Below are 22,576 nucleotides of genomic sequence, written 5' to 3'. Positions count from 1 at the left end.
CTGCCAAAGTGTTGTCTTCTGTGTTGTGCAATATTTTTGAAATATTTCATTTCTGCTTGTTTTTCCTAAAAGTACTTGAAAAAAATAGGATTTTGTGACTCAACAAGCAGGAATAGCACTCATCAGGGAAGGAATGTTTTTTTATGCAACCGTGTTCAAAAGGAGCGTCAGCAGTTTCTTTTTTCTCTTCCTGTCTTTTTTTTTTCAACATAAAGTCTTGATTGAGCACAACTTGGAGCGAGAGGTGGAGTGTTGTTACCTGGTGCTCCTCCCCCTTCTCTTCCCCCTCCTCCTCTCCTCTCCCCTCACCTCCCTCTCTGGGAGTGTATATACTCCTGCACACTCCCTCTGCCTGTTCACACAAGCACTAAGATTAATGCCGCACACGCTCACCGCCTCATCTGGTCAAATGCACGCCAAAGAAGACGACTTTTCACTCTGATTGGTTTTGGACCGGATATCTTTGCTGGGCAAGGGACAAGAATTATCCGTTTGCTTCACATCAAACAACACAAACCGGGATTTCTTTTTTCTTTTTCTTCATTGGCTCACTACTAAAGGGTAACTTTATTATTGCACAGGGACCTGCTGCTGCTCCTCCTATCGCTGACAACTCACTAAACAAGGTGAGCGCTGCCGAAACTTCTGCTGAGTGGAAAGTATCTTTTGTGTTTTGATCTCTTCCATTTCTGGGATTGTTGTGTTACGCTGGTGTGAGTGCTAACTGAACAATTGCAGTTTGAAGAGCATGTGTGACTGAGGCAGGCTTGAACAAGATGAAACCAAAGTCTTCCTTCATACCATCTGGTTGGCAAAGTTTGCATATATGTTTAAACAGACATGGTCATTTGGCAAAGACTTAAAACTGATTACAAAATTATTTGACACAATCCAACACCTCGGTTGAATCATTTCTACCTTCGTATAGCGCCTTTCACCTCTTAAAAGCAGAATTTCTGATTAAATTTGACACGGTTTAGGCTTTACACTGCAGTCTGACACATTCAGACATTTAAACCTGGCCTCTAATGGCAAAGGTGAGGAACATTTAAAAATGGACAAGCAACGGTAAGAAAGAAAAAACAACGAAAGCACATTTTCAGCTGATGTGTGAAGATATTTCAACAGACAATGTGTTGGCTTACATTAACACTCTTTGAGTGTAAACAGCATCTACGATCTTAAGGCTTTACTGCATGATGTCCTTTAACAGATAATGGATGTAAAATGAGGAAGCTCTCCACTGGAGAACTAATGGAAACGGTTAAGAATCCTGTCTTGCTGATGGGATGTCCTGAAGTATTTGCTTTTTATCGTGTGTCAGTTAGATGGCGAAGAACATTTCTGCTGCTCAGATGTTTTCTCACAACAAGTGTCTCAAAATGATCAGATATCATTTTAGATTTTGTTTGTGCTCTGAAACTGTTTTTTATACCAAGCATGTACCCCTCATGTTGGATTGTATTTTTTTTTAAGCTGAGACCTAGACCTAGTACTGTAAGTAGTAACACTACTGATTCTTTTTTTTAATGTCAGCTGATAAAGTTGGTGAAAGTCTGCATGAGCTGCTCCGCAGGGTGCAGCCCCCCAAATCTTTTGTAGAGCACAGAAATGTTTACCAACCTCAGTACCTTCTGAGCAGTGAGTCGACTTGCTGTTAACCACACCTTCATTAATCTTTATCAAGACTTCGAGGAGGAAATAACATCTCTTCTTTTCTTCTAGACGTTTAAAGAAACAGCATTGGTTTTTCAAATACTGCACCCCTCCAGTGTCTAGCTGAACTTTGGTTTAACCAGAAAACAGCAACGGCAGAGTTACAAACTTTACAGGAAGTGTGTGTGTGTGTGTGTGTGTGTGTGTGTGTGTGTGTGTGTGTGTGTGTGGGTGGGTGTGTGTGCGCGTGTTCTTTTAAACGTACTCTCAAAATTCAACAAATTAAGCAAAACGCTACAATAATGAGTCTATATATATCTAGAAAAAAATAACCCAATTGAAATATCGTATTTTACTAATTTTATGTATATGGCGCACTGGATTATAAGGCGCACCATCAATGAATAGTCTTATTTTCAAATTTATGTCACGTATAAGGCACATTAGAGACAGAAGAGTTACAGAAAAGTCTGTCAGTCAGACTTTATTAACTGGAACACGCTACACGTTAGCCACGTTAGCGCATTCACAAATACCTGTAACTCCCAACTCTGTTTGAAACAAGCAAAAAACCAGACTGATACCGCTAAGACAAATTTGATTGTGACTACGCTAACTCCCAACCTTGTTGGTAACACCTAAAAAAACACAGTCCGACACCGCTACCCATTAGCCACGTTAGCGTATTCACAACAACACCCAACTACACATTTAGACAGAGCGCCGTGTTCCTCTCAAAATGTCTTGACATTGATTAGCACAACCAGAATTAATCCATATATAAAACACTCTGGAGAATAAGGCGCAGTGTGTGTGTTTTTCGGAAAAAAAGATTAAGAAAAACAAAAAAAAGTCTTTTTTTGTCCTTCCGAGGTCAGACCATCCACACCCTGCTCACCCAAACGTCTGCGATTGTTAATCATTACCTACTTTTGTCTTGTCATGGATTTATACTGCCTCCTTCTATAAAGCGTTATTGTTTGTCCGCAGATCTGATTGTACAAACACTGACGCAAGAGCCAAAGAAAAACCACGATAATCTGAAGCGTGTGGGAGAGCTAGTTTGGGTGGACATTCTTGAGTGGGTTTTGTGAACGGCAGCGTGAAGATGTGTTCCTCCAGGCAAATGCTGTCACAGACTTATCCTGTCTTGTCCTTTCATACTAACTCAGGTGTGTGATGAAGCCGCTCCTGGATTACCACAGTTGCTTTTATCCTATTACACGACAGAGGTTGTAAGCTGTCATGTGGGCATGATATCGGCTCTGAGCGGCAGACACAGCGTGCGTTTGCGCTCATCATGTTGGATTCTGCCCCCAGCGTTTACAAAACATTAGGCGTGTTGTTTGAGAAGGCCGGCCCTTGTGCTGGTGATTGACGGCTTTCAGACGCGGTCTGATGTGATGAGGTCATCCTGCAGTCATCCGGTTCACAGAAGACACTGATAATGTATTGATGCGCACTTTGGAGGAGCAGATTTTGAGCAAAAAAACTGCACTTTTGACCACTTCTTGTCTTTGCACCAAAACGTTGAACTTTGTCACCCCCCCTCCACCCCCAGCTCAAAGGCTAGGGCAGTGAAAAAGAGGTGTGGTTGTGTGTGAGTTATGTGGCATTTCAGGCTGCCTGAAGGAAACGTATCAGTTCAAATCAGTTTTTCTTTTGTTTAAGGCCCCATCTGCGTTTTTAAGCATTGATACAGCTCTCTGTCTTCAGCATAGATCCACTGCATCTTCTTTGTGCCAGACTTCAGGCCCATCAAAGAAGTCCTCTGAGAATAAGGCAATTTTCTGCTGTCAGTGAACGTCTGCATGTCTTTTGATCAGCAAGAACGAGGTATAAAAATAGCTGGAGCGCTGTTTTGTGTGCCATTTCCACATGTTACCCAGACGTAAAACACAGCTGAATGGAAGCTGCTGGTGGCCTGATTACAACCTGCTTTAGATTTGACAAGATGTCTTAGTTGTTGACCTGGGATCTTCTGTGTTTGGTCTTGTAAAGCTCTGCGATACACGAGCGCTGATTATAGCAGCCCAGATGGGCTGCAGCAGCGTGTGTCTCACAGTCACGTTTAGTCTTTTAGTGATTATTTGTTTTGTTTGAGCCCCTTGTTTGAAATATTGCCTAAAGATAAAGCTTTAAAACAATTAGATGTACTTTATTTTAAGGCGCTCCATACAGCAGGTTCAACCTGAACATGTTTAACATGTTCTTGAGGCATTTTTCTGATAATGGAGGACATTTATAAAGAAAATCAAGCTCAAAATTGCATTTCTGAGCATTTCTTTATTCAAATAGTTGTGATTTAGATGGAAAAATGCTGTTTGAAAAAGAGCTTATTTGCAATGTTGAAAATACGCTGCATGAGCCACCTGGTTGAAATAGAGTTAAGTAGAGTTTAGTTTCATGGAAAGGCAAATGATAATTTTTCCTTTCTCCTCATCAGATTTAGCAAAGTGGCTTTGAACGTGCTGCTTCACCCTTAACTTCCTTCAAAAGCTGCAGGCAGGGCAGCCAGGGTGTTCAAAGCTCCCCGTCAGACGTGGAAACATTCCACATGAGGCTCGGTGTGTGATGGCTTCAGGGCAGAACTGGAGAAGTGGAGGTGTAAGGATGCAGTCATCCCCTCCACCTGTTCATTTCATTCAGCCACATTAGTGATACATTTAATTATTAAACATTTGTTTCAATAAAAAATACAAAGGTAAAATCATGTAAGAAAACCTTTTTCAGGCGTTTGAACCTCATGCTGGCCTGTTTGTTTGCTGCTTCCTTCTGCTGGCTTCTTGTTTTGGTCCGGTTCTGCAGTTACTGTAACATGTGGCCTGTCTGCCTCCTCCACCCTTAATTCATAAGTAATGACCTCGCAGGAAGAAGGCAGAGTAGCGAAGCAGACGTGCTGGCTGGTCGGGCCTCACCCCGGTGAGCCACTTATCCTTCACAGTAATGACATATGCATCGACTGGCTGAGGGGAAGCAGGGCAAAGAGGGCCTGAATCTGTGGATCATGCTGTAAACGTACATGTATTCTATTTCCATGGTTAACTGAGCTGGATAGAAGCAGCATAAAGACTCATTGTTTAATCATCTTATTAAAAATGAAATATTTTGGATTCAAAGAGAACGGAGGGGCTAACGTATTTCTCATAGAGGTTTTTAAAACTGTATTTTTTTCAACTTCCTAAATGATATTTTGGTGGTTTTTGTTATTCCATTGCATCAACACAGTCACACTATACTTTTTCCCCTTTTCACCACCAGACAGACATCTGTTACTATTTTATTAATAAAGCTTTTCCTTTGTGTGACGTCTATATAGCGCATGCGTGGGCTAATCTGCAGCATCACCTGCAGTCAAGCTTCACGCCTCCTTTAGGTCCTGCATTGCATTTAAGGTTAGAGACATGCAGACTGACCTAATTCTGGTCCGTGCCGCAATCACTTCTTGCACCTCAGCAGAACCAGCGCATGCATGACTTACTCAGACACGCCCTGTGTTCGTCCGGATGCACCTGCCAGTGCAAAGTCAATGGAGCGCTGCTTTTTAACAAGGACGTGTGAGGCAGGAAAACTTTGCACAGGCAGGGAAATTGGTAAACACACGTGCAGCACCAGGTGCATGCCATGCACCTGCTGCAGGATGAACAGATTTCATTATTTAAATGGGATTTCAATGGTGATGAAGCATCAATAATAAAACTAAATCCTGTTGATTCAACTTAATTGTTAGTATTTGTGACAGAAAATGTAAAAAGTGATCGACAAATCTTTCCTTGTTTTTTTTTATCTTCAGTTTGAACAGCTAAACGTTATTTAAATGACACATATAAAGCGAAAAAGTAACTTTTATGAGCAATTATTCAAGCACAACTTGGGTTAAAACCTTAATGTTGACATCATGGTCAGGCTGTAGAATGTTTCATGAATTAATAATTTTGTTTAAAAAGTCTGAATTTGTTTGAATTAACAATTTAACTATCTTTTTACTACTATTATTGTTGTAAAATAGATACTAATGTCTTAGTGATAGTGATTAAATACTAACATAAATAAGAGTTTGTTAGAATTTTTGACTGAAACTAAAGAAAATACTGTATTTCCAGATAGAGGTAGTAGAAATACAACAAATTTTTCAAATAAATAAAAGTTAAAGTCTCTAAAGCACATCCTTGTGGAAAACCTCAACATATAGTCGATAATTGCCCCCTCTATTCTACTGTTGTTGTTTATTTTAAAGATTTAGCTTTTTCGAAATCATATAAATTGGTTTTTTTAAGGTTTTGTGTTCAAATATCTGTGTTTTAGTAAATTTGTGAACACACTTTTCATTTCACATAGTTTTTCTCGTATGACAAATGATCAGTATACCTGTGTCAAAACATGGCTACAGTTAAATAAAAGACTTGTTTTTGTACTTTAAAAGTAGTTAAAAAGGTTTTTTTTTTTTTTTTTGCTTTCTACGATCTAACCTTGGCTCGTTTTAGATTAACTAAAATGCTTTAGTGTCCTCAATCAACCTCTCCTATGGTCCCTCTCTTTTCTAGATGACATGGCGCCCTCAGTACCGCTGCTCCAAGTTTCGACACGTGTTTGGTAAAGCTGCGACCAAAGAGAACTGCTTCGATGGCGTGCCGATCACACGCAGCGTCCAGGACAACAACTTCTGTGCGGTCAACCCTCGTTTCCTGGCCGTCATCACTGAATGTGGCGGAGGGGGGGCCTTCCTAGTGTTCTCGCTGCATCATGTGAGTATCTGCGTCCCGTGCAAGACACACTGCCAAACCTTTTTTGGACAGTTTTTTTTAAAGACATACTCGTGTGGAGTTTGTTTCTGACGTGTTCAAAGAACACTTTTAGCAGCTCATGTTGTCCACAGAGGCAAGCGTATCATTACGGAGCTGCCAGCAGGTCAGACGGGTTACAGATTTATGTTCCTCCATCAGACAGAAATGCTGTTCCATGAACGCTGCCACACTGATTATTAAAATAAATGACATTTCCTCTGAGCTTTAAAAGTCACTGGAATAATTGTTAGGTATTCTCTTCGTGGCCTTGCACAATGTTCTCAAATTTTATGATTCCAAACCCACTAGTTTGTCTGGTTATTCGGTCGCTTTACCTGGTTGTGGGTTTTTATGGTCCGCTTTGTTTTTCACAATACTTCCTTCTTAATTTAAACAAAAATTTTGCCCTCGCCACAAACTCAAAAACTCACTGAAATGTGCAAGTCCCAAATGCTCAATGAAAAAGAATTTTTAGTGAACAACCCCACACCCCCCACCCCACCCCACCTCCACCCCCGAACCCCCAAGAAAGAAAAGAAAGTATGACATCACATTGGGCAAAACTGTCAAAATAATGAACGGCGCTAATATTTCTTGGAGCTAAAAAAAAAAACCAATTCACAATTCACTTCTGAAACTGAAACACGCTTGTCCAAAGGAAGTTTTAAAATAATTATGGGATGAACACAAGATCTACAGCTGGCAGCCATTTTGTGGCAGTGTCAGATTTGGTGATTTTCACATTTTTACTTGATTTGAGAAAAGGAAACTTTTCCCAAATTTCACACAGGCCACCATCTTGAATTTTCAAAAGAAAAAGTACCAGCTACAGATTTAAACTCCTCCTAGAATTGCAAAAACAGCAAAATTATAAAATGTATGATCTTAGTCGGGGTGGGATTATATAAGGTCGGTTCTTCCCTCTCCTTTTTAAGCAATAAATTTACTGTAAATCAAGATCTCCTGGACTTCAGCTATTGATCACTATATTTTATTAAGCAAATGTGACTTAAGTGTGTCTTTATTTGTTTTATTTTTTTTTTATCTGTGCTTTTCATGATTTCTGTAATGAGTTTAATAAATCTGTGTGAATTTTTTATTGTATTGACTTCAATTAATGCTTGAAATCAATCAATCAATTTATCAAAATCAATCAAAATCAATCAATCTATTGCCTCCTGCCTCCCAGAGCATCATTGGGAAGCTAATTTTGAAAAAATGTTGGAATTAGAAGTTAACAATTTTAAACAGCATTATCGTGGCGAACTTGGAAAAGTGGCGTTTCTCTGTTGTTCGCACAATTTTTATCAAAATATTGTGAAATGTAACACGTCGTCTTTGACTCAAGCTGAACCTACAATATGAAATTATTAGAAATGTGGGTGGAGTTGAAAAAAAAAAACACTCTCGTTTCCATGAAATCCAAAAATGTACTTTTGCAGATTCTCCTAAAAATGGATAGCTGTCCGTCACCCTTAGCGACAAAAAAAGAAAATGGTTGCTATGGAGATAAAACCAACAGAAAGGCTGCCATTTTGAAAAAAGTAGTTTTTTTTAAAATCATAAATGTGTCAAGTAAAGCGCTGAACAGGGTGGCAGGGGCAGGGCAGATGGGGAGAGTGAGGGGCATGTAGCAGCCACTCAGTAAGTGAGGTCAGATAAATGTTAACATGTAACAACTTTATGAGAAAACCTTGACATGAATTTTAGGACACCTGCAGACCTAAGAAGAGGAACAGGGGTGTACCTGTAATTTATTTTATTTTCTACATTGAATTAATCCTAATACCACTTTTTTTTTTAACCTGAATTAGCAAACCGATTAGAAAACTTTTTGGTTTTTCACTGGATCCAGCGCTGGTCGCCTTGGTGGGAAAAACACAGCAGTTCGGGTGGAGCTGCTGCTTTTTGACGAAGGAGATGGAGTTGAGTTTGCAAGTTTGGGCACAGCTCCTATTTTGTGGAAATGCTCACTCATCAAGTCTGATTTTTCAGGGAACGGTGATAGCCAGCAGGCAGCACCTGATGGATTTATGTGAATGAAAACAAATCGTGGCTCACTTTCAATTTCTCTTTCTGCTCTACATCGTTCGATCGGTTAGAAAACGATAAGAGCTGCTAAAGGGAGTGAAGTTAAAGGCACCTCATAGTATGACGGCGCGCTTGTTTTTTGGCTGGAGCTTCCAACACTATAAAGCAATCTGATGCCACCACTACAGTTTAGGTGTCTGCCAAAATCCAAAGTTCCTCTGTAGACAGAAATCCTATATTTTTTTAAAGACCCTCTCCTTTTTGGTGTTTTTAACATGTTCTTGTGGTGTTTTTTTCATGATGAAGGGCATATTTAAAAAAAATTACGCTCAAAGGTATCAATTTAGATCAGGGGCAGACGAAAAACTGATCGGAGTGGGAGGTTTTGGTTTCTCTGCCTGAAGTCAAACTCTAGGATAATAAAAGACCTGCGTCTGAGCAAATCTTTCCTTTTCTATTGTTCTTCTTTGTTTCTCTTACTTTTTGTGCATTGTTCCCTTTTGTCTTCCTCACCACCAGGATTCAACAGCAGCTCTTTCATCCAAGCCATCCCATCTACTGTTCCCATCAACAGTGAACTTGTTCGCTTCATTTAAAAGGATTTATCAATCTCAAACACTTCTCAGTGCTTTGCCTCCTTGCTGTTCGTGCCCCCCCCCCTCTCTGGCATGCTCACAAAGCGTATAGGAGCTTAGGAATGACATAACTCATGGTTTGAAGCCCCCCCCTGCTCTTTTTTTTGTCTCGGGGAGGTGGAACTTTGGCGCTCCTGCTCCTCTTCTTGACCACCTTTGTGTGGACACAAATATGCTGTTGCTCCCTGCTGAGGGGAGGTGTCGCTCATGACCAGAGCAGAACGTCTTCTTCTTTCTGCTTGTTCTGGATTCTGTGGGTCTGCAGGTGTGTGCCTGTGTGTCAGGTTGTGTTCGTCTGTAATTAGTCATCTCATTGGGGCAGAAAATCCCAACTGACTCTTCCCTTGTTATAGGACGATCAAATGTGGGGTATTTGTCATAAGTATTTTGTGTAATTCTGCTTTCAGTTGGAATGGTTTGATGTTAATGTCATGGTCTGGTGCACTGCAAGCAAGATGGAAGCGCATGCCCGGGCCTGCAAATACCAGCACATCCTCTTTAGTCAGTCACATTCCTTCATCCTCTCCCAACTGGAGCTGCTCTTAGAATGTTTCTTATTTTTAAAAAAGCGTCACAAATCTCCTCTAATGTTTGAGTGGAAATCAATAGTTCGTTCAAAGTACAATGTGGCCCCACAAAGATTCTGATAAATGTCCTAGGGAGATGTTATTTAAGTGAGTAATGCTGGCTGGAGCTAACGTCTGAGAGAACAAAACATCTGGCAGTCAGAGAGAAGCTTGTTCTCTCATCTACACTTACCTCATACCCCACTCATGCTCATAAATGCAAAAAACATTTCTGGATAAATGAGCGTTTTATTGCTTTGCAAAAACAAAACAACCTCCTGATCTACAGCTGCTTGAACTTTGGTGTTTAAAGTGAAAACGTGGACATGAATCGTCAGAGCGTTTTGGCTACAACTGCTCAACTCTGATCATCCAGTGGATTTTACCGAAAGTTCACACCAACCGTCGGGTTTAAAGGTTGGCTGTTGGTGCTGCCAGGCATGCTGACCTCTGGTGGGTGTATGAGAACTGGACTGAGCCAGCGTGACGGCACCCAAATGACTCCAAACCAATGAAATCAATGTATCCGCCATGTTGACGTCAGACAGTCAGTAATTGGTCCAAGTTGGGCTGAGTCAACATTTCTATGGCAATCCCCCTCACCAATCAGAAGTGATCTTGCTAGAAGGCCACACCCCTACCATTTGAAAGCGGGAGAGTCTGTTAATCGACGTGAGACCACATGCTTTTATCTGAGTTTATAACTTGGACTGCAGAGAAAGTATCATGAAAAAAAGATGAAGATTATTAAGAACATGTAAATATTAATAGTATCAGATCAAGAATGGTTGTTCTGACAAATAGAATGGCAGAGTAACAGCTGTTTGTTTCTCAATAGAAGTCGATAGGATTTTGGCGTCTTGGATCCAGCAGGTACTTCCTGTTTGGAACCCATACACATGAAACTTTAAAGCTGATGAGCTAAAGCAGCAGATGCTGAGTCCCCACAACTGGACAATTATGGATTGAAAAACTATTTTTTTTGGTTCATTTTTGTCTGATTGGGTCCAGATTTGGTGTAGACATCACAAAGTGAAATACGTTATAGTTTAATTGACAAAATACATCAAATTCTACTCTTTTTTTAACCAAAATTTGCTGTGCTGAAAGGTATTTTTTTTCTGTTTCTTCATTCTTAGACCATTAAACTCTTGATTTTTAATCTAAGCTGTATGCAAATCAGAGAAATGTACTGTAAGTGAGATAATGTTTTGTTTTTTTTGCAGGGCTGCTCATTTTTGAGTAACTTTTTTTTGTTTTACTTTAGACGGGTAAGTTGGACCCTCATCACCCTCGAGTATCCGGTCATAGAGGCAACGTGCTGGATATCAAATGGAATCCATTCAACGACTACTGCATTGCTTCCTGCTCTGAAGACACCACGGTGTGTGCACACACACACACACGCACACACATATACAAAGTGGCTTAAAAATACACAAAAAAAACAGTTAAACCAGTTAACCCCAACCCTCTAGTCACGGCCAATCTACTGAATACAGACAAAACAAAACAACAAAAAAAGGAAAAAATGAGTTTTCTCCTCAGCTTGTTTTCATCAAATGTGTCTTGTTTGGGCCTGCAGGTCAAAGTGTGGGAAATCCCTCCTCATGGCGTGATGAAAAACCTGACGGTGCCCTGGAAGGACCTGCAGGGTCACAGTCGCAGGGTCAGCCTTGTTGAGTGGCACCCGACCGCAAACAACATCCTCTTCAGCACAGGCTACGACTACCAGGTAACACAAGCGTGAAGGGTGGGAGGGGGGCACCAACACATCCCACGTCTGACACCAAGTGGAGCATTGACTGTAAAAACAATGGAGGGGGTAACGTCACTCATAGAAATGAGGCAAAATCCCTCACCATTGCTTCCTGATACGGGCGCCGCCATGTTGAAACCAGTGGCTCTGAGTCATCGTATCTATGGGAATGGCGACAGTAGTTGCCATAGATACTGTGACTCAGAGCAACTCTGACCAATCACTATCGACTAGTTTCAACATGGCGGCGCCCATATCAGGAAGCAATGGTACTTCCTGTTTGGGAACACGAGAAGGGAGGGGTTGAGCTGTCCATTGTTTTTACAATCAATGTGTGGGAGCAGTTTCTATGAATGATAACAGAAAATAAGAAAGAAACTGGGGGCTACATTATTCTTTGAATGCATCTAAAACTCCAAGCAAACGTTAAACTTACCATTGATTATTCTTGCCTTTTACTGCATTTAAACACATTTATTTAAACATAAATGTGTCCAAACACATGCAGCTAGGTAAATTCTATTAACAGTTTTTGATTTAAAACAAATCTTTTGTGTCCTTTAAGCCCCATACACTTTGAGCACATGTCCAGAGCACAATTTTAGCAGATGGTGTTCACACTGGACTGTCGCTACCCAATACTAGCGCACGTATTCCCAGTTGGAAGAGTCTCGGCAGGAAATGTCAAAGTGGGACAAATCTCTTCAATCTTGCTCCAGGCTTTTTCTTAGACAGCTCTATTCCAAGATATGAAAGACTTGGTGTTACAGAATTCTGTCCACAATGATTGATTCTCATTCATGATAGACTTTTAAACGGTTGGCCTGTCCGTGTGTGGATAAAGGACACTACGTCACTACCAACGTACCAACGGTCCATAATCGGTCAAATCAACTGGTTTAGCTTTCAGCTCCTATTTGCACGTTCTGAACGTAGAGCTTAAAACTGGTCTTAACAATCTGAGTAGTGACAATTGAATGCAAGAGTTTTGAACGCGGAAGCCAGAACACGCCTTTCCGAGCGTCATGCCAACCGACGCCTATAGATCCTACAGAGTGGGAAATTTCTCAAAGCTTGGAGATTCTCAGTGCAGAGAGGTTGAGTGTGTATAAAAACTCTCTACAGACAGATGTGCGACAACAGCTGCCCCTCTGAGATCACTACTTAAGTCTCTCCCTGTTAGCGTTGTGTTTAAACACAAATACCAGACCTGCAAACTGCTGTGAAATTCAGGTTTTAATCAACCTACTGATCTTGATGTGGAGCACCTGGCTACAGATCCAGATAGTTTTTGTGTATTTTTTTAAGCATTTTCACTGTTTCAAGTTTCTTCCACAGTTTTATTTAATGACACAAACCTGAAAACCTGAAACAAACCAGATGATTTTTATTATATCCCGATCAATCTTGTAAAAGAAAGAGCCTGAGCTTTTATTATCACACATCAGAATGATATGTATGTGTACACTTGTGCGTTCTGCTTCGCTCTGAGGCGAGAAAACAAGGATTGAGGGAAAGCTTTATTCTGTTTTTTTAGACACAACTGAGTGGAAGGGCATGAATTCCTTTGAGATAAGAAAAGTATGTACTGTTCCCATTTGCACAGCTTTTGAGTACCACTCTCCAGCCTAGCTTTTAATCAGCTTGAAACAATTTCTGCTGGATTCTCTCTTTAAATCATTTTCTTGATGATGATGATATAGAAAAATGCGCCCAGAGTTTTACTATGAAATAAATAACAAGTCATCCATTAACTAAAACCAGAGCTGCCTTTTTTCCCCTTTTATCTCGCTCCAAGCCACGCATCCAATCTGACGCTTTGCTGAATTTGTGTGTTCTTCTTCACGTTTCAAGGTCATGATTTGGAATCTGGACTCTCCAGAGCAAGTGATAAAAAACCCCGTGCGGACCATCACGCAGCACTCTGACGTGGTCCTGTCCATGTCCTTCAACACAGACGGCAGCCTCCTCGCAACCACATGCAAGGACAGGAAGGTCCGGCTGATGGAGCCGCGCACCGGAAACCTGCTGCAGGTACCGTGCACGCTCACGCCGACCCAGAGGTCAATAAAGGACATAGGCAGGACTTGATCAGCTTAGCTATTATTTAGCTATTATTTATTCAGCACAGTGTAGTGGTCAAACCCATTGCAATCTGATAGAAATATGGCATCGGCTCTCTGTTAAACCATGGTCCGGGTGAATTCTCCATTCTGAATGGCTGCTGGGTGTGCATTTTAAAGTGATAATGGACAGTGATAATGCACGCCTAAAAAAGAAGTTCCAGTGACATAGCTTTAAAGTTCTATATCACTGTGCTGGCTTCTTTGAAACAAACTTTTGCTTCATCATCTGGACAAAAACAGCGGTAAGAGGTGAACTTTCATCACCATATACAGTACAGACTAAAGGTTTGGACACACCCTCCCATTCATTTGAATGTGAATATAGCTTTCCTTTGCCTCTGCAGTTGGTGCCGGCTCAAAATATTGTCATGTTATCGTGACAACACGCCGCAGCACGTAACAACTACTACTACTTTTTTTACTTTTTGTAAAAAAAAAGTGATTGAAAAAAATAACAAGAATAAAGTACTAGAAACTGGTTAAATATATTTCTTTCTTTTGTAAGTAGCCGCGGTTACATGGGCAGAATATCTTGATCGGATCAATGGTCGGGTTAAAATTCACCCGTGCACATGGGCACAGAAAACCTTTTTCCGATTAGAACAAACGTTCCCATGGCTCACACTTTCGGTCGGAATGAATTATTTGGGCATGCGCAGTAATGTAAAATCACCCGGATGAGGAACCAGGTCCCGTTGTAAACAAACTGCTGCAACAGACAGACAGCATGTGCAGCAGCTCCGTAATACGAGACGATCTTCCAAACGTGCTTTTATTAATGTCCTGATTATTATGAAGCGCCTGTTTCCTTATCGTTATATTTAATCCGTGTGGTCAGTGCTGTTTTGTGGAAGAATTAAGATGGAAGAAGGCTTAGGACAGGCTAACAACATGATTAGCCTGATGGACACAAAATCCAGGACCGTGCGAGAAACGCAGCAATCTGCATCTTGGCTGCACGTAAATGTGTGGGAATAACATCAGCCTATATTTTGTTGAGACACAACTGGAAACACAAATCCACGTGACACCACGCAACATTTATTTCTGCTCTGAAAAGTTCACACAGACCGCCCCAAAGCCACTCTGTGAGCTAGCGGCCCGAGCTCTGTTCAAACACGGTTCCTCCTGAGTCCTGCAGCCGCTAACACAGAGGGGCGGGACGGCTCGCAGTCTGAATTCTCCCACACATAACAAAACAACAAAATGCACACGTAAAAAAGCATCCTCCCCCCCCTCAGACACACAATTATTAATCCGGCTGTTCTGCTCACTCGGGTGCCAGTGGACCGAGTGAGCGTCGGGGGACACGAAGCGTTCTTGCCCGCATCTCTCTCGTGAGGGGTGAAAGAGAGGCAGAGAGCCAGCGGGGCGAGAGCGGAGCGGCGCTTTTCACGGGGCGTCCGCAGAGCAGCTGGTCGGTCCCGCTCCAAAGCTTTCTCAAAGCGAAACACCATCTATGCGTGACGTAAACCAGAGCAGTAGTGACACACGATCGGAATGACCGTTTACATGAACAACGATCGGATAAACGATCGGTATAACCCACCTATCTCGATCTGACAGAAATTCTGATCCGAACGAGTCGGACCGAGGCAGAGTATTCCGAATGGCGCGTTTACATGACGAATTTTCTTTCCGATCAGGCGTTCATTCCGATTACTTTTTACTTGTAAACGCGGCTAGTGACCATGGTATAAGGGGGATAATGGCCTTCAAAGTGTGCATTATCAGCATTAACGCGGAGGCTTCCAAGCCATGCATTCATTTCTGATAATGCACACTTTGTCGGCCATTATGCTTTACTTAAAGCCCCACATCTGCACACATCTGCACACTCCAGCAATGATTTGAAAATAAAAATAAAAATAAATAAATAAATGGACTGTTTACTATCTAGTTTAGTAAAGTGTATTTGTATTTCCTTTTGATAAAAAAAAAAAAAAACCTACATTTTATTTGAAGTTTGTTAAAATCACAATACACGCTGGTGTCGTCTGTCACCAAAAAGAGACAGATAGAAATAATATAAAATGATTGACATCATTTTTATTATATTTTATTAAGCATAAAATATATGTTTTTAGTATCACTTAGATCATATATGGCTCAACGGTACAATGACAGAGATAGACGCCTGCACTTTATTTCAGCTAAAGACTTTTTAAGCAGTAGACACTATTGCCTATTTTATCACTTAAAATATATTTTCAAAAGAAATAATAGGAAAAATATATTTTTAATGTGTAAAAACCGTTTCTTGTCTCATTTCTAACACTACTTGTGGCCTTTTTTTACATTTCCCTCCTCTTTTTCATGAAGCGGAGTACATCAAAGGGTAACAAATGAAGGCTTTCCCCAACAATCCCACAAAGATGCAAAGAATACATGAATTGTTCCTCAAAGTACACTGACATGCTCAGAAATGAATCACCCTTGACTCATTCTGACTCACGCGCTGAACATATTGTCTTCTGGATTTGCAGGAAGGCAACAGCAAGACGCACAAAGCCAGTAAGGTGTTGGTCCTGGGAAACATGAAGATGCTTGTCACAACCGGTACTTCCCGCTGGAATGAGAGACAAATAGCTCTTTGGGATCAGGTGAGAGGGGCTGACTGAATGTCCTTACAGCTGATGTAGAGAAACAACACTGAGCAACCCCAAACATGGCTGATGGGATGTGTGAACAGAGCTGACATGGTTGCTATTAGGTCATTTGTTCTTGATAAAATTAAGTTAAAAAAAAAAAAAAATCATGGTCTTCTTTCTTTTTTATGGTTGCACTAAGTAGAAACTATGTTTTCTAGATTAATTTGATCTCCCTGAGTGCACTGCAACAACAGGCCCCTTCAGAAATAAGTCAAAAATTAGTTTCTCATTAGCAGATTTTCTTTACATAAGCAAAAAATCAGCCAATTTTAAGAAACAATTCCAGACACTAAGACATGTTTTCCGTGTAAAATGACTTTTAAACTGCAAAGTTTTTTACATTTATTTACACAGCAAAAACATAAAATCTCACTCGACAGTTTTGGCTGGATTCTGGTTTAAAAAAAGTAATTTGTTGATCTTGAAAATATCTTATTTTAAGCAATTTATCTGATTAAATTCGTTTTTATTTACTTTGTAAAGTATTTTAGAGCAGAAGTATAAACGTAAATAGACTTGTTTTTCCTATCTAGATTATATTTTGTAACAACAATTACTAGTAATAATAATAATGTGTATTACAAATTAAAAGCACAGAGCAGCCCTCAGCTTTGGTCAGTAGAAAAAAAAGAAAATATTGTCTGAAGGAATTATTTAATAAAAGAGAGAAAAAACAGAGCAAACAGAGAAGCTGAGGCTTGTGTGTCTCACAAAGATTAAAAAGTAAGGATTTTTTTATGGAAGGAGGGTAAAGTTACTGCACAACTAGAAAAACAGAAAAGCTTTTTCAGTCCCTTAAGTCAAAAGGTAGAAAAAAAAGGATATTTTATGCGGCTTTTACTTCATCTGTTATTATTTGATGGCTTATCTGCTTTAAAATGGGGGAGTTAATGTATTAATACACAAATGAAAGTACTGAGTAAATTATTACTAGAGGTTCAGTAGTAATTCATTACGCTACTTATTTAATACATTACTTTAGTAATGAGTAACTCCCAACACTGGTAGCTGGAAAAATAATGAATTTATAGACAAAAAATAGGACATAAATATTAGTCTGAATGTAAGAAACACTCAAATAAACTTTAAGAATTTAAATCAAATGAATATTTAAACAAATTATATTCAAATTCATTTGGAAGGATTGAAAATGTCCTTCAGATATCACAACAAATCAGTGTCTTTTTTTTTACAACAAACGTGTGAATTTTTCAGTTTATGTTTTTTCCAGATATAACTCAATTCTTTAACTTTTTCTAACAGAAAAAAAACTCATAAAGAAAACAAAACCCTCCACGTCTGAATCACAACTCTGCCCTCTAGTGGACAGAGGCAGAAGTGTTTCATGTCATCTGTTGACTTAAGCACGTGCGCTGTGAATGAGGAAATCCAAAGTAGTTTTCTCCTGGAGTGTGTCATCGCCCAGCACCTGCTCTTCTGTACACCAGGACGCTGTGATGCTGGAGAGGGTATTGTAAGTGGGGGATTAAGGAAAAGCGTGGATTAGGGTTTGAGTGCTCATAGCGTTTAATTCAGATCTGCTTCCCACACTTTAGGGGATTATAAAGGATGCCGTGTTTTGATATTGGCGTGATTTCCTTGTTTGCCTTAGATCTCAGCAATGTCTTTTGTTCAACACATTTCTTTTGTGTTTGCGTCTGCTTGCAGGAGGATCTGTCCGTGCCTTTGCTGGCGGAGAACCTGGACGGCTCCTCAGGAGTCCTCTTCCCTTTTTATGACCCTGACACACACATGCTGTACCTCGCTGGCAAGGTGAGACCACCCAAAAAAACATCCCAATGATTAACCTAAAATCCTACAGGAAACACTCATTTTTTTTTTACATATTTTGTTAGGGGGATGGGAACATCCGTTATTACGAGATCAGCTCAGAGAAACCCTACATCCACTACCTGACCGATTACCGCTCACTTCTACCTCAGAAAGGAATGGGTAAGAAATCAACACCAAACCTCCAAGGTCCAGGGCAGCAGTGGAATCGGCGCTCAGCCGCTTCACGTGCTTTTAGAAGTTGTGGCACCTGTAAGCAAAGCTGCTGTGCAAATGAGCTCTATTTGAATGTCCAAACCAGCTCATCAGGATGTCGAAGGTTATGTAAAAAAGGACACGAGTGTGTAAACACACTGAAATCATTCATGTTTTAGATCCTAAACACATCCAAAACTGAATGGACAGCTAGAAAAAAAAGTGCCTAAAGGTTATCTGCCAAACATTTATGAAATCGTAGACCAGAGGGGACCAACGCAGACTTTCTGATCTTCCCGGCTATCCTGATACCAATAAAGGAAACTTTATTTCATGGTTTCTTGATTATTGTCTGTTATTTAGGAAGTCTGCATGAAAATCAGGGGAGAATCTTAGCTCTTTTAAACCTTTGTTAGAGGAAGAGAAGCCATATAGAACTGTGATATGAAAGAAGAGAATTTTGGAACTAATTAGTGGTTTGGAAAGACAACAACATAGTTAATGATCACAGTTAATGTAGAGCAGGGAGAGTTTCAGAAGCTATTTTTTTTATTGTTATTACTCAAAATACAAATTTTAGTTTGGTCCTTTTAAAAAAAAATCTTTTAAAGATTGAATCAGTAGTCCCAGAAAATCCCCCAAGTCTTTCTTTTTCAATTCTACACTTCTGAGTTTGCTCCTGTTGCATTCTGGGTGTTTTCTATTGTCATTTGGACTTTTCCTTTTTATTGGATGAACACTGACTCCTCTGAGACTCAAACTTCTCCTTTCAGATACTTAAACTCACACGGATGTTTGCTGAAGGTCTCAGTTTGCAAGACTGACAAAAAAAAGGAATAAATTATAGGATTTCGATACCTGTTGGTTACATCTGATGAATATTTACCTAATACTGAATAGAAAGTGGGTTTGTTTGTGCTTTTTCCTGCAGCTGCGATGCCAAAGAGAGGTCTGGACGTGAGCTCTTGTGAGGTTTTCCGGTTCTACAAACTAGTGACCATCAAGAGCCTCATTGAGCCTGTTTCTATGATAGTGCCTCGCAGGGTAAGAGCCCGGCAAAAACACCATGTTTGGGTCACCACTGTGGGCTCCGTATGAACGTTTGGGATTTCCCACCTGTGCTTCCAGTCGGAATCGTACCAAGAAGACATCTATCCGATGACGGCGAGTAACAGGCCGGCTTTGGCTGCAGAGGAGTGGCTCGGTGGGATCGACAAAGGTCAGAATGAAATTTGACCTTATTTAAAGTAGATCGATGTGAAAACGAAAAAATGTTCTTGTTTTTTTGATGACGTGTTGAACTTTATTCAGGACAAATCATTTCCTGTAACAGTGAGTGTCTATCATCTTGAATGCGATGGGTTTTCTGGTCTCGCAGGTCCAGTTCTGATGTCTCTAAAGCCCGGAAGTCAACTCCCAGAGTCTCATTCAGAAATGAAGGGGCTGGCTAACTCCACAGACACTCGCAGGTCTCAGAGCAGACCGGGCATGCTGCCACTCGCCTATATTCAGGACCGACCGGAAACCAAAGACGCTAAAGAGGCCGCCGGACGCGCAGACGACGACAGGATTTCGCTGACCAACGGGGAGGACCTCGCACTTTGCTCGCCTCCCAAGACTGAAAACGAGGTGCTTCATTCTTCCTTTGTGGTGTTTAGTGGGGGGAATTGTTTGTGTTTTATCACAGCTTTTCTTTTTAAATGTGAAAGTTTAAAATTTTTTTGTGAATGCTGTTAAGCCTCTTGTGTTACTACGCTATGAAAAGTGCCTTATAAACAAAGTTTGGCTAGATTTGAATAGTGTTTTACTTCCTTGATCCGAGTTGTTGTACTAGATAAACAAATAGGATGTTTAGAAAAAAACACAAAAATGAAATGTAACAAGATATGGTTGAAATGCAAAAATGAAAATATTATGCAATTATTTGAGAATGAACGACACTTTGAGGTTAAAAAAGGAATTTCCTTTAAAAAATGAATATAGATTTTCTACAATTCTCAGTAACTGTTGCCAGTTCCTACCAACTTTGTGATCAGACTAACTGGAAAGTTTATGTCTTTTTTTTGCCCGGATTCATCAAATTAAATTCCTTTTCTAAAAAGTACTTTTATTTTGAAAGGGGCTCAACTATCCTTCTTCCACCAGCTCTGTTTTGGGTCATTAACTGCCATCTGTTCAGACTTTATTTTTCTGGATGATAGTTTGGGAAGTGGCTGAAAATTTCAAGGATATAAACCTTTTGTCCAGTGTTCCTGTATCAGTGATGGTTTAACTTTATCTAAAAGTTGCTAAATAAACAAACTTCCAAAAAAAACGTAATTTTCAGTAAAATGCTACTATTAAAAAGGAAAACTGGACTACATTAGCATCACTGACATAGATTTAAATCTGCAGTTACAGTTGAAACATGAATATTTTTTTTTTAAAGAAACTTTGTGCTATAATTTAGAAGAATTAAAAAGCTTTTAACTCCATCTCCTTTGGGCAGCTGGTCAAAGCGAATCCTATTTCAGACGTTTGAATTGAAATGTTTCATAAGAGATAGAGATTTTTTTTTTAATCACAGTAACAATAAATAGTATGATCTGATTCTCATTCCTTGATGTTTACTTAACTTACTTTAAGTTACTACACATATTTTTTTAAAGTTATTCCACTGATCATGGCTTTAATGAACAAAGAGGTAAACAACTGTTTTCATTTATTTATTCTGTCCCCGGCATCGTTCGCAGCTGCGTCAGAAGTTCCACAAGCAGCAGGAGGAGATCCGGCGGCTACGGGAGCTTCTGGGTCAGCGGGACGTGCGCATCAAACAGCTGGAGCTAGAGATCAAGAACATCAAGAACTCCCAGCCCGCCCAGACTCACCCGACCTGCTGAGTCACATGCATTCCTGCTCTGCACCCCTTTTCCAATTGATTTTAGTCTCAATTTTTACCTTTTTTGTCTTTTTTTTTTCCCAACTCTAAAGACACAGACTTTGTTGATGCGCTTTTACGCTGCACCTTTTGACGTCTCACTCGTTTGTGTGCTTCACATCTATGCAAGTTTGCTGTCATGTTCTATGCTTGTAGCTGATCTCAGGATGACTGATGCGGTCGGTCGGTCGGGACGGAACGATGTGTCCATGTGAGAGCAGTTGTAGGGAAAAGCTGTTGCTGTTTTTGATTGTAACATAACACTGAACATATTTTCTGTGCTGTTTTTGTGTCTCAATATTTAATCTACTGTAAGTGGAGATGTTCAAGTCATTTAGGTGTGGTTGTATGTAAGAATGATGAGATCCTGAACCCGGATGTGTTTCGCTGTTCCACCTTCTTTTTTTGTATATTTTTTTTATTTTTAAGTAAACTAGAAATCTGTTTTGCAACATGTCAGCCAAATCAGTAACGAATGTTGTGGACGAGTCTGAAACCAAATATTTGTATTTATTTTAAAATACGGTTAGAGGATTTATTTGAGCGTTTTAATTCAATCATGTTGTCTTTTTTGGGAAAAATATAGAAAAAGAAATGCTGAAACGAAAAAAGTGGTGTTTTTTTTTACATTTTCAATCCGACTTTAATGAGAAACGACATTGTTTGTTTGTGTTGTAAAATTATATTTCTTTACACCTGAAAGTTTTTTTTTTAAAGTGATATCAAGGTTGTAGAATTTAGGCAATACAATTCTAAATTTAAAAACAGGATTTTCTTTTAAAGGAAACACATCCAAAAGTGTCTTTAATGGTGACTGCGGTGAGAAGCAAAGATGCATTCAAGTGCTGCTAATCAAAAACGGATACATTGATCATCAACAGTCTTTTAGTGACTGGCTGTCCCGGAGCATTGTTTACGTATTCACCATATTGTCTTATTAATTACACTTGACCAGTCAACAACCTTTCAGAATAAAGCAAACGATGCATTTTTGGATGCTACATGGTTCCGTAAGGATGTTACTGTTCATTTACAGTACAATTTTGTGCAAGTCTGAGCAGGTACAGGAGGTTTGGAGAAAACAACACTATTACAAAACACTTTTCTACCATCTCTTGGGTCTAAACAGACGAGGAGTTGCACTCGGTCCCAGTTCCCTGTATGTTGTCACGTCCAAAATTCATTTCATTGTAATTGAGCCATTTACCCAGGAAATGCTGAAAAAATAATTTGAAAGGCAGTAGCAGTGAAATATGTGTTAGAAGTTTCTCCAATAATGGGACAAACTTCAATTATCCTACCGAAAACTCTTTTGATTTAAATTCGGCAACAATTTGGTAAAAAGAAAAAAACTAAAACAACTCATACAATTTGGACTTTTATGCATTACTTTAAAATTGAATATAAAAATTTTATATTCTATTTTAAAAAACACTTGATATGGACAAAGTGTTTTTCTGTAAAT

General features: G+C 39.8%; 1 protein-coding gene across 4 annotated transcripts in view; it reads left to right on the top strand.

The window, feature by feature from the left end:
- Nucleotides 1-22,112, top strand: part of LOC144981229 (coronin-2B-like) — a 43,501-nt gene extending 21,389 nt beyond the window's left edge. The window contains exons 1-12 of one of the 4 annotated variants that reach the window (XM_078944529.1): nucleotides 338-626; nucleotides 6,201-6,401; nucleotides 10,940-11,056; nucleotides 11,258-11,407; nucleotides 13,286-13,465; nucleotides 16,044-16,160; nucleotides 17,877-17,981; nucleotides 18,065-18,161; nucleotides 19,126-19,238; nucleotides 19,323-19,413; nucleotides 19,573-19,823; nucleotides 20,927-22,112. In XM_078944529.1, coding sequence (XP_078800655.1) covers nucleotides 6,201-6,401; nucleotides 10,940-11,056; nucleotides 11,258-11,407; nucleotides 13,286-13,465; nucleotides 16,044-16,160; nucleotides 17,877-17,981; nucleotides 18,065-18,161; nucleotides 19,126-19,238; nucleotides 19,323-19,413; nucleotides 19,573-19,823; nucleotides 20,927-21,073 — 1,569 coding nt within the window. In that variant the 5' untranslated portion in view covers nucleotides 338-626 and the 3' untranslated portion in view covers nucleotides 21,074-22,112. Of the gene's footprint in view, nucleotides 1-337; nucleotides 627-6,200; nucleotides 6,402-10,939; nucleotides 11,057-11,257; nucleotides 11,408-13,285; nucleotides 13,466-16,043; nucleotides 16,161-17,876; nucleotides 17,982-18,064; nucleotides 18,162-19,125; nucleotides 19,239-19,322; nucleotides 19,414-19,572; nucleotides 19,824-20,926 lie in introns of those variants that run through there. The other 3 variants (XM_078944526.1, XM_078944533.1, XM_078944531.1) reach the window with 3 other exon arrangements.
- The last annotated feature ends 464 nt before the right edge of the window (nucleotides 22,113-22,576 follow it).

This window comes from Oryzias latipes, chromosome 1 (assembly GCF_053564925.1).
Source record: "Oryzias latipes strain Hd-rR chromosome 1, Olatipes_Hd-rR_3.1".
NCBI lineage: Eukaryota > Metazoa > Chordata > Actinopteri > Beloniformes > Adrianichthyidae > Oryzias > Oryzias latipes.
This window is presented reverse-complemented; position numbering and strand designations above follow the sequence as displayed.